We start from the raw sequence: 10957 nt of genomic DNA, 5'->3' as shown, positions 1-10957 counted from the left end.
CGGCAGGTGTCAGGGAGATAGATGGTCGCTGGGACGAGCTACGCCCCCACAGACCCCCGGCGTGGGCTGTGCCCCCCGGGGGCGGGGCGCTGCGTCCCTGTGTCCGAAAGCAGCGCCTGCAGATCCCCGCTGTGCCCCTCGTACAGGAGCCGGCCTCGGGGCTGCTCACACTCAGCTCTTCTGGCCGCAGCATCCGCCACTGCTGCCCCTACACCACTTCGCTTCTCCCAGCTCAAAACCACATCCCCGCTATTTCAAGGGAAACAAATCCCACCCCCCTGGTCACCCCCAGCACCAAGAGGCACCAGCTCTGCTTCCTGGTAAAAAGATTTATTAAGAACCTGCAGTACTCGCCCAAAAGGAGGATGCCACCCTGGCACGGGCGCTGCACAGCGGCGGGGGAGCACGGTGAGAGGGTTAGCGCTTCTCCAAGCAAAACAAACCCAGGTCAGACCCAGCAGCAGGACAAAACGGAGCGAGTCGAGGGCACAGAAGGGTGGTGGGAGCACATCTGCGCAGCAGAGGACCTCCCGCCAGGGCAGCCCGGCAGTAGTTAAGGCGTATAAAGTGCTTGGAGGAAGACCAGCCCTAGGAGGGACTAAAAAATGGAGCAGGCAGAGATAGTGAGGGAGCAAGGGATGTGGGTGGCTGGTGGGACACCTGCACCCTGCAGGGACCTGGCATAGGCAGGTGGTGTCAGACATACGCCCTGCCTGGAGCAACAGACAGGAAGGATGCTGCCAGCCCATGCCTCAGCCCCCAGCCACGACCAGGAGATGAACTGCAAGGCCCCCAAACAGGACCCAGGCTGCTGGTCTTCACGGTCATCTCTCAGTCCACCCCACATCCAGGATGCTGCTCCACATGGTGGGGGTGCCTCTGCCAGTGCACAGGAAGGGTGGTCCCAGTACAGTGTCCTGCCTCAGCTCAGTCCCAGTGGCAAAATGAGATGAGTGGGACTTGCCCTCGGCCAGGTTGTGCCCCAGCTGCCTGTCACAGCTGTGTGTCCCCCCGGAGTGAGCACAGCCCACGTCCAGCTAGCTCTCCTGCTGCTGGGAGCAGCACCAGCCGCTTGGTCCTTCACGAGTGGGAACATCAGCTGGGGGTTTGGGCAGTTTCAGTCCTGTTGTGCTTGTGATGTTTGTCGCAGCAGGGACACAGGGAGGTGCCTCATGTCACCGAGGTGGTCCCGCACGCAGGAGAGGGATGCAACCAAAGGCAGAGCCACAACTGCCATGGGGGGACAGGTCTCCTGCAGCCACTTTGGGGACACTTTTGCAAAACAGCTCTGTGCTCCGGCTGGAGGTGGTGTGGGCAAATGGGGACACCCTCCACAGCTAATCCTGCACCCCTCCAGCCTGCCTCAGCACTCCCAAATGCTCCCTCGCCCCACGGACTGCTCCAAGAAATATTGCTTTTCCCTGGAATGTTTTTGTCTAAAATTCCCTGGATGGGATTATGGAAAAAAAAGAGAAACTAGGTAAAAAATAACTACCCCCAGGTCACGCTGAAAGGCTGGGGTTAGCTCCACGGCCACCCTGTCTGGGGCAGGGGACACCCTGGTGATGGGGTTGGGGACAGCGAGGCAGCTGGAGGGGCCTTTCTGTGTTCGGCAGGGGAGGAGGGCACCGAGTGGGAGTACAGGGGCTGCCTCCTCCTGGCAGCGGGTGGGATGCAGCTCGCAGGGACGGGTTGGGATGGGATGGGGTACAACTGGATGGGATGTGACAGGGGACCAAGATGGTGGGGAGAGGAGGGACAGACCCCCGTCACTCCTCACTGGGACTGCAGGGAGAAGGCCAGCTTAACGCAGGCGAGCTCCTCCCCACCGCTGCTGACGGCCACCCGGACACGGTAGTTGCCGTTGGTCATCCAGGCAGGCAGCTCCACCTCAGGCAGGACGAAGTCACTGGCTGGCAGGGAGTACGAGCCCTGCGGAGACAAGGGACATGTAGGCAAGACGCCAGCCGAACCCCCCCAGCCCCATGCCGAAGGGCACAGTGGTACCCGGCGGCGCTGCCGGCGTCACGCTGGCATCACGCAGGCGTACCGCTTTGAAGGGGCAGTGGCAGGGGATGCCGTAGGTGAGCAGGGGCTCCGGGCAGGTCGTGCCAGGCGGGATGAGGTTGTCAAGGATGGTGCAGACGTCGTTGTAGGTGCAGCTGCCCAGCTGGTCGATGCAGGGTAGCTGGATCCAGAGGTCGCCCAGTGCCTTCTCCACCAGCAGCACCGCCTGGAGGAAGGGTGTCCAACACCAGTACAGCCGGCATGGGTGCCCACAGCTTCTCCAGCCCGTCCCACCCCCTCCCTCCCCAATCATCTTCCTCAGCTCCTGCTCGTGCAAATTCTTTGGGGTGTCCATGGGGCCACCACATGACCTCCCCCTCTTGCTTTCGGTTCCTCTCAGCCTGCAGGTTTCTCTTCCTCCAACCTCAGCTTGACCCCTTGAGCAAACACCTCCCAGCACCCCACACACCTTCTCCCTCCCCTCTCCTTGCCCTGTCCCAGAACCGCCCAGCAGCTCCCGTCCCGCAGCTCTGCCTCCATGCTCTCCTGGCACGCTCCACACAGCCCCAGCCCCAAACAGGCACCATGGCATTGCTCAAGACAGCCCATGCACCTTGGGCAGAGAGACATGTTCAGTCTCATCCCAAAAAGTCCCCAAAAAGTGGTGCAGCGTGGCCGGGCCAGCCCAGGGCTCCCACAGCAGTGCCGTGGCATGTCCCAGGAGGGAGCAACCGGGTCTGGCTGCTGAAAAACAAGTGCTGCAGCAACCACCAGGAACACCCAGGGCACTTGGGGCTTCATTTCCCTCCCTGAGTCATTATGTCCCCAGGACACAACACATCTCAGGTGGTTTCTCCCATGGGACAAGGTTGGGAGCTTCCACTGTGGGCTGTCTGCTTCCACCGCAGGTCTCCCCGTGCCCATCGCCCCGTTCTGGCTCACAGAGCCCGGTGTGCCCAGCCCTGCACCGCTCTGTGCCTCGTTCCCCCACGGGCTGCTCGTTCCTGTACCCGCTGCTGGGTATTTCCCAGCTGCTGGTGGTTTCGGGAAACTCTGCTCTCCCTCGTCCCGCAGAGGCATCTCTGGAACATACCTTCAGAGGGGCGGCCATGGTCTTGTTGCTGCTGACGGCCGCGCTGATGCGCAGGCTCCCTGGAATGCTGATCGGGTCCGGTGCCACAGAGAGGCTCTGCAGCACCACGGGGTCCCTCTTGTCACCACAGTTCTCCCAGGCAAAGCCACCAATCTGCGGCACCGAGGGACAGGAGGAGTTAGAGCCAAGGCAAGCCTTGCGCTGGGTTTGCAGGAGTTTACCCCAGTGCTGGACCCCCCAACACTCCCCAAACATCTGCTCACAAACCCAGCCAGAAAATGACCTTCATTCCCCCTTCAAATGCTAAATAAATATTTCCTTCTGCTTTTCTCGCACTCCCAGCTCCCCGAGCCTGAGGGCATTGCAGAAACTCTCCGTCCGCCCCCCTTGCCATGTACTTTACTCCCAAAGAGGGTTCCCAGGCTGCAATTTCCAAACTTGCCTCAGCTCAGCCTCCAAACACTTTGCACATGAACAAGGCGAGGAGCATTCTTCACACCAGTGCCAAGAGCACCGAGCAAGAGCAAGGTGTTTGAGAGCGAAGGCAAGAGAGCGAGCAGGGACCAGGGCAGGGCGGCGGTGGCTGCGCCAGCCGGGGGGATGCTGTGCCCCGGGGGGCTGCGGAGCCGGCACAGCCTCCCGGCTCAGCCAGGACCAGCCCGGCTGTTGCAAGCCCTCATCCGCCGGCGTCGGCCACCTGGGCCCATGCAGGAGCAGGAATCGCATTCACACGTGTGCTGGTTTTGGCTGGTGTAGTCAATTTTCTTCACAGTAGCTACTATGGGGCTATGTTTTGGATTTGTGCTGGAAACAGTGTTGATCATACAGGGATGTTTTAGTTGTTGCTGAGCAGTGCTTACACAGAGTCAAGGCCTTCTCTGCCTCTCACCCCACCCCACCAGCGAGTAGGCTGGGGGGGCACAAGAAGCTGGGAGGGGACACGGCTGGGACAGCTGACCCCAACTGACCAAAGGGATATCCCAGACCATACGGCGTCATGCTCAGCATATAAAGCTGGGAAAAGAAGAAGGAAGGGGGGGATGTTTGGAGTGATGGCATTTTGTCTTCCCAAGTCACTGTTACGTGTGATGGAGCCCTGCTTTCCTGGGGATGGCTGAACACCTGCCTGCTGATGGGAAGTGGTGAATTAATTCCTTGTTTTGCTTTGCTTGCGTGCGTGGCTTTTGGTTCACTTATTAAACTGTCTTTATCTCAACCCACAAGTTTTCTCACTTTTACCCTTTCGATTCTCTCTCCCATCCCACCGGGGGGGAGTGGGCAAGCAGCTGTGTGGGGCTTATTTGCCATCTGGGGTTAAAACACAACAGCACGTTGCATTTTAAACATGGCTTAACATTTCCATCTCCGCTCATGCTCGGGGGCAGATTAGCTGGGCTCATTCCCTGCCTGATACACCCCAGGAGCCTGGTGCTGAGCTGGTTCAGTCCGAAGGAGACAGGGAAGCAGCACTGTCCCATGGGATAAGGAAAATCCACACATGGGGATGTCACCTGGACAGGGAGGCATCACTCGTGTGTCCCAGCTGGGCTAGGAGCCGTGCTGGGAGATCTCCCCTGTTTCCTCTGAGTCCCATCAGCCTCCCTGGCTGTCATGGGCAGCCGGGGAGCAAAGCCATGGGCTGGCAACAGCATCGGAGCCCTTTCCTCCCACAACCCAAGTTCAAAGGTGGGGGATGGCAGCACTCGCCTGCAACAGCCACCCCTTAGCCCGCCACAAGCCGACGGCAAGAGCCCAGCCCCGGCTCCCTCCCCAAGCAGCCTCCAGCCCAACTGCAGGTCTTTTCCCGGCGGGGAGGTGGGACTGCGCACCCCGAGCAGGTTTGGCTGGGGCAGCCTGTCTCCCCATGCCACAGGCTCAGGGCTCTCCCTACCTGCTCAGCAGCCGCAGAACCGGTGGAGGCTGTATTACCTGGTGCCAGCCGGCAGACCCAGCGGGCAGCGCTGCCCACGCAGGCCAGCAGCCCGTCCCGCCGTCCCACTCGCCAGCCAGGAGCGGCCCGGGGCGCAGGGCAGGACGCGGGGCACAGGGCAAGCCGGGGCAAGGGGCAGGCTGCACCCCACCGTTTAGCAAGAGCTGGGAGCCCCTCGCCTGCGGGTCTGCAGGCAAAGAGGCTCCATGGGAGCTAAACATCAGCGTGTGGCTGCATATTGCTGTGCCGCAGACCCTCTGCTGCCCCGCAGAACCCCCTCCAACCTTCCTAACCGGCTTCCCCTTCCCTGGGGCAACATCAGCTTTCCTGGAAAAAAAACCAGATATTTCCCTCCGCACCGCGTGAGAGTCATTCATCTTAATCAGCTGTATCTTAATCAGCGCGCCTTGATGAGCTCGGCCCAGCGCTGCGTGGGAGCGAGGAGGCAGCAGCCTGAGCTGGAAAACGCCAGCGATCGGAGGAAGGAAAGCCGAGGTGCTGGGAGGCTGCAGGGAAAGCTCAGCCGAAAGAAGAGAGGCCGCTGGGCTTTTCGGTCCAGAAGGGTTTGTCAAAACTGAAATCCCCTCCTGCTCGGAGGCTGAACCCGAACCTGCAGCCGTGCTCCCCCAGCCCGGTCAGGTCTACGGGATCCCGCTCCCCCCCAGCCCGGTCAGGTCTACGGGATCCCGCTCCCCCCCCCAGCCCAGCCGCAGACGTGCACCCAGAATCAGACCCTGCGCTCCCCTTTCTGGGACAGAAAATGCTTTCGAGCCCTTGCAAAGCCCAGCAGGGTGGCGAAAGCTTTCCTACCTGCCAGCACCGCTCGGGCTGCTCCCTCCGCCGAGCCCCCGGGCCGCCCCCCCCTCGGCCCCTTCCCCGCCCAAAGAGGAGCGGGGTGAAGGGTTTGGAGGCTCTCACCTTGCTCAGCCTCCGGGAGCCGCTCCGCTCCACCAGCAGCTGCGGCTGCGACCCGCCGAGCGCGGCCGGGCAGAGCTGCAGGGCGCAGAGCGCCAGCGCCAGCCCCGCTCCCAGCATCCCTCCGGCAGCGAGGCAGGGTCTGTGCAGAAAGCTGGGGCGGCCGGCGGGGAAACCAGCCGGGGGGAGACGAGCAAGAGGCGAGGCGGCCGCTGCCTGCCTGAGCCGGGGCTTCCCGCAGCGCGACGCCCGCCGGGACGGGGCTGGCGGCGGCGAGACTGGGCCGGCCCGTGCGGCGGGGCAGCGGCCTGCCAGCTCCGCGCCCGGCCCCTCTCCCGATTCCCCTCCCTCCCCGCCTGCTTTCCTCGTCAAGCGCAGGACTGGAGTCGCAGGGATGCTAGGACGGGAAGCCGCGCTTTCCCAGGCACCCAGGGCCTGCCCTCTGCCGGCACCGGGGGGGGGCGGCACCGGAGCGGGATGCCGAGGTGCCCCCACCACGCCAGGGCACCACCACCCAACGTCGGGGGGTGAGAGCAGACCGCCTCCCCACCTCTCGCCCCCCCACCCAGGGCTGCGTCTCTTCTCGCACCCTGCCCGGGCTGGCCGAGGCGTCTGCGGGCGTGCAAAGGGTCGGTGCCCACCCGGGCAGGCACCCGGGACCCCCGCGCCCCCCCCCCCGTGCTCGGCACAGGGCAGGCGGCAGCTGGAGAGCAGAGATAACTTGAGACCCTGACCCCATGTCGGCTGTGCTGCGGGGGCGATAGGGGCACTCGGGTGTCGGGAGCCCCCAGCTGGGCTGTTTGCCGCAGCACCCCACTACCCACCACCTGCCTATCCACCATTTCAGATTTAACGCCTCCTCTTCCACCCTTCCCCCTTTGGGCGCCCATTTTCCAGCCAGAGCTGCCCCGAGCCCCCCATCACACTGGAATGGCCCCACGGTACCCCACCATCAGAGATGGCACGGGAGCATGGGTTTTCCCATATATTTTGGTGAACAGATAGATGTTTTTTCCCTGTGGAAAGCTGGAAGGGGATGAGCCAACTGAGCACGCGGGACACAAGTGTGACAGGTCTCAGACCTTCCCCCCTCGCCACAGCACAGTTAGGACCCACGCGTGGGACCCTTCCCCACAGGCAGAGCAGCTCTCCCTCACACACTGACGCTGGCCAGCCCCCCTGTATCGCTCCCAGCCCTGGGAAGGGTTGCCCAGCTTGTCCAAACCCCTGCCTCAGCTCTATTTTTAGCCTTTCGTCCTTATTTAGCAGCAAGGCTGACCGGGAGCGTGCAGGCAGGGAGCGGGCAGGGGCCGTGACGGATGCTGCTGCCCACCCTGTGCCGGCAGCGACAACTGTGTCGCTGATCCGCTGCAGAGGCTTAAGGGCGAGGAATAAATAGCCCTCTTCCTCCCACCCGGGAGTGGGGTGGAAAGTTATCCCCCGGGATTAGTTTTCACTTTGAGGCCCTGGAGCAGCCGGGGGACAGGGATGGGGACAGGGGTGCACGGGGAGAGGGGTGGGCATGGCTGGAGCACCGTCTTTGGGGCCGGGAGGGGAGCACAGCCCCTCGCCTCAAGGCCCTGGCGCTACGTGCTTTTCTGCTTCTCACAACCAGCGTGGGTGAAGGTTTCACTCTCCCATTCCCATCCTTCCCCCCTCCATTTTGCCGTGGGGAAAAAAAGAGAATAAAGAACTGTAAGGACAGGTTAACCCACACCTTTTTGCTTGGAAAAACAAAAGCAGGGGCAGAAATGACTTGAAATTGCTGCTCTACCTCAAGACAGACGCATGCGTGACCTAGATCCCCAGCAAAGGAGTCTGCAACCTTTTTTTGGGCTCCAACACATGCAAGATCCTCTGCAGTTCAAACAGTTTTCTGAGCCATCTCACCCATGCAAAGCCCAAGTCACGAGGTCTCAGCAGGTCTGGCTAAACATCTTCAATTTGCATTGAAGAAGAGCAGCCAGCACAGATGGGTGACAATGTTAATGGGTTTGTTCGGTCTCATTTACAAAAGCAAACAGATTGCAAAAATGGTGTGTGAGGCCAAAGGCTGCAACCACAGACCACCTTCTCTCCACCACCCATGGCACCAGCTCTGCCGGGACCCACTGGGCATCGCCACGGGCCAGCTCATTGCCCAAAAACCTTCCAGTAAAATCTTCTCTTCCTTTTTTTTTCCAGACTGAGTTTCTGCAAAAAAAAAAGAAACAAAAAAAATGACCCCATCTGCGCTCACAGGACCACCCTGCACACAGACCACGCAGGGCCGGGTCCCAGATGGAAATCCCACACGCTGGCACCGACACCACCTTGTACCCACCCCGTCCTGCCCAGTCCTTACCAGCTGGAACTGGAGAGAGAGCCGAGACACTTTAACAGCTTGCATAAATACTTCTCTTATCCATAAGCTTTGGCAAACACTTTAAATGACCATTGGTACAAATTAACTCAACATTCAGCCAGCTGTTATCCCATTTACGGCAATTCAGCTGAGCATGAGATAAACCTTCCTAGGCTCGCTTTTCCAGGCAAAACCCTTGAGACTTCTCCAGCCGCTGTCGTTCCTGGGGAGAGATCATGATAACACTGAAAAAGACATCAGGGCAAACTTCAAAACAAGCCGAAGCTGCCCCAGGTGGGTCTGACACACACCTCCTCTGCTTTCCTGTCTTTGCACAGGCAGAAATCCCCTTGCTGCCATGGTCCCCGTCATCTCCAGCCCTCTGCGAGCAGCCTCCGGCAGCCCCAGCCCTGTGTGCCCCCCGGGTCCCCAGGCTCCCCTGGTTAAGGGAGAGGGGGATGAGTTGTTGCAGCCATGAATCCGACCCCGACAATGCCATGGAAAGCCCCTGCTTTGCTCAAAAGCGGCTGGACAGAAAAGTTCCTGGCTGTTTAAGTGCTGCCCTGGAAAGGGAGGAAATTATCAGTGTATTGGGGCAGAGGAAGATGAAGCAGAGCTGAGATGGGAGATCTCTCCAGCAGGGACACATCCCATGCAGCCTGCCCAGGAAAGATTGGAGAAACCGAGAAATTGCTAAAATCAAGCTAAAATAAGAGACCTTTGGGGCAGCACAGGCAGGTCCTCCGGCAGGCAGCCTCGCAGATGCGCCTGTGGGCTGAAGGAAGGATGTAACGTGACCTGGTGCGGCCCTTTCTCCGAAAGTTAGTGATTTTAGAAGTGCAGGGTTGTAGCTGCCATGGCGAGCACCACGCGCCAGAGCCCTCAGCGGCAGCGTGGGGTGCAGGGCTGGGGAGTGGGGTGCTGGAGCCGGCCTCCCTGCACATCCCCATCCCCAAACCCCAGCTCTGCCTTGCTGGCTTGATGCTTCAGCCTGATGTGACCAAATCCTCTGTTTTTTCTCCACCATTAGCAAGAGAAACCCTACCCAGAGCCCTGCTTTGTGGCACAGGGGCATCCCAGTGCACCCCCAGTAAAACCAGAAATTATCACAAGTGCATGTGCAAACCACTGGAGCTTCGTGCACCAGCAAGACGTGATGGCAGCTGGACAGGCTCCTCACACAGCTGCTTCTGTTCCCAGCCACAGCCCCAGCCATGCAAATTCAGCCTGGAAATACACATGTGCTTTTGTGCTTGCCCCTGTACGCCTTCAGTCTCCAAAGTCTGGACCAGGATTTTTAATTAACCCTGGAGAGGTGGAGACCAGCACCTTGCACTGACAGAGCTTTTTATCCCACAAACGATCTAACTCAGCCCAAATAAGTACTGGGGGGGGGAGGGGGGGGGGAAGGAGGCTTGCGCCATGTATGAAGTGCTGGGGGAGATAAGAACAGAGACGCTGTCAGTGGTTCCTGAGCGGTGGGAGCTGATGCCAGGAAGCTGCTGTGACTCACAAAACTTCACCCAGGTTAAGCAGCACCTACCCAAGAGGCCACAGGCAACTGGTCCCACCAGGCCCTGGGAGACTTGAGGCAGCCACGGCCCTGCCCCTCACCTTCCCCACCTTCCTATCTAAGTGGTGTTTCACAATTTCCCTGGTCCCAGGCTTACCAGAGTGGAAAAAACACCTCCAAGTCGCACGTGATGGGGCGACCACGCACCTCCGCTGGCCGGGCAGGCGATGCCGGAGCAGCAGCGAAACGCCAGTGTGCTGGCAGCGCCCGAGCTGCGGGCTGCTTGGACTTCTCCCAGAGGATATTTGGAAAATGTCAGAATAGAAACTTGTTGACAAAAACTGGCAGTGTTTCCATACGGGCACAGCCTCGTGACCAGGTTGAAACACTCCTATTTCAGTAGTGCTGGGTGGCAACAGTTGATTTTTCAGGTCAGAATGTGTGTTCATTTAGAAATGTCTATTATTTCACAGTGCTTAAAAAAAAGAATCAAAACCAAAACATTTGGAGGAACCTGCCCTTCCTCCCATTAGTTTTTAGACAGGATACTTTCAAATCCATGTGTTTTCCTACCTCTTCAGGACCCATTTCTAACGTGCAGGATTTCCTCCTGGAAAAGAGCACCCTGGCTCCAGGCCCGGCATTTGGGGCGTTTGGGATGCTCGGGAGGGGTGTTGCCAGGATGCCGTCCCCCCGGCAGCGTGGAGCACACTGAAAGCCTCCTCCAGCCAGCACAGCCACTCCCAGAGCAGAGCTCCTGCCAGAAAAAAACACCCCAAAACCACCACCTTTACACAACTACCCCAACACGAGCTGAAACTTCACGGGGTGGAGGCAATAGCCAGGATGGATCCTGCCTTTGCCGCTTCACATCCTTTCTCCCAGGGGGCTGGGGTGGGTTCCGCCAGGGCGAGCCCCACCGAGCCAGCCCTGCTCCGGCTGGACCCCAGCCCCAGTGCAAGGGTCCCGCTCCCCCCACTCAATTTGGAGCACCCCCGGTGCAGGGGTCCTGCTCCCCTTTCCCCCCACCCAGGAGCATCCCCGGTGCAGGGGACCCCAGGGACAGAGCACTCCCGGGGCGGGGGGTCCCACTACCCTGCCTGGGACGAAGCACGCCGAGCCCAGGGCGGGGACACGGCGGAGGGGCTCCAGGGC

The 10957-nt window shown here is 60.3% G+C and overlaps 1 protein-coding gene across 2 annotated transcripts; it reads right to left on the bottom strand.

Moving 5' to 3' along the window:
- Positions 1 to 314: 314 nt before the first annotated feature.
- Positions 315 to 6252, bottom strand: GM2A (ganglioside GM2 activator). 2 transcript variants are annotated; one of them, XM_072872654.1, is made up of 4 exons: positions 5841 to 6252; positions 3101 to 3253; positions 2051 to 2233; positions 315 to 1932 (listed from the first exon to the last, which is right to left on the bottom strand). In XM_072872654.1, the coding sequence occupies exons 1-4, from the start codon at positions 6063 to 6065 to the stop codon at positions 1777 to 1779; spliced, it is 717 nt and encodes a 238-aa protein (XP_072728755.1). In that variant the 5' UTR covers positions 6066 to 6252; the 3' UTR covers positions 315 to 1776. The 2 variants fall into 2 exon arrangements, with proteins under 2 accessions (XP_072728755.1, XP_072728756.1); XM_072872655.1 differs by having other exon boundaries at positions 5949 to 6248.
- Between the last annotated feature and the right edge of the window lie 4705 nt (positions 6253 to 10957).

This window comes from Ciconia boyciana, chromosome 9, assembly GCF_034638445.1.
Source record: "Ciconia boyciana chromosome 9, ASM3463844v1, whole genome shotgun sequence".
In the NCBI taxonomy this organism is placed as follows: Eukaryota; Metazoa; Chordata; class Aves; order Ciconiiformes; family Ciconiidae; genus Ciconia; species Ciconia boyciana.
The sequence above is the reverse complement of the archived record's forward strand: the minus strand, read 5'-3'. Positions and strand labels throughout refer to the sequence as shown.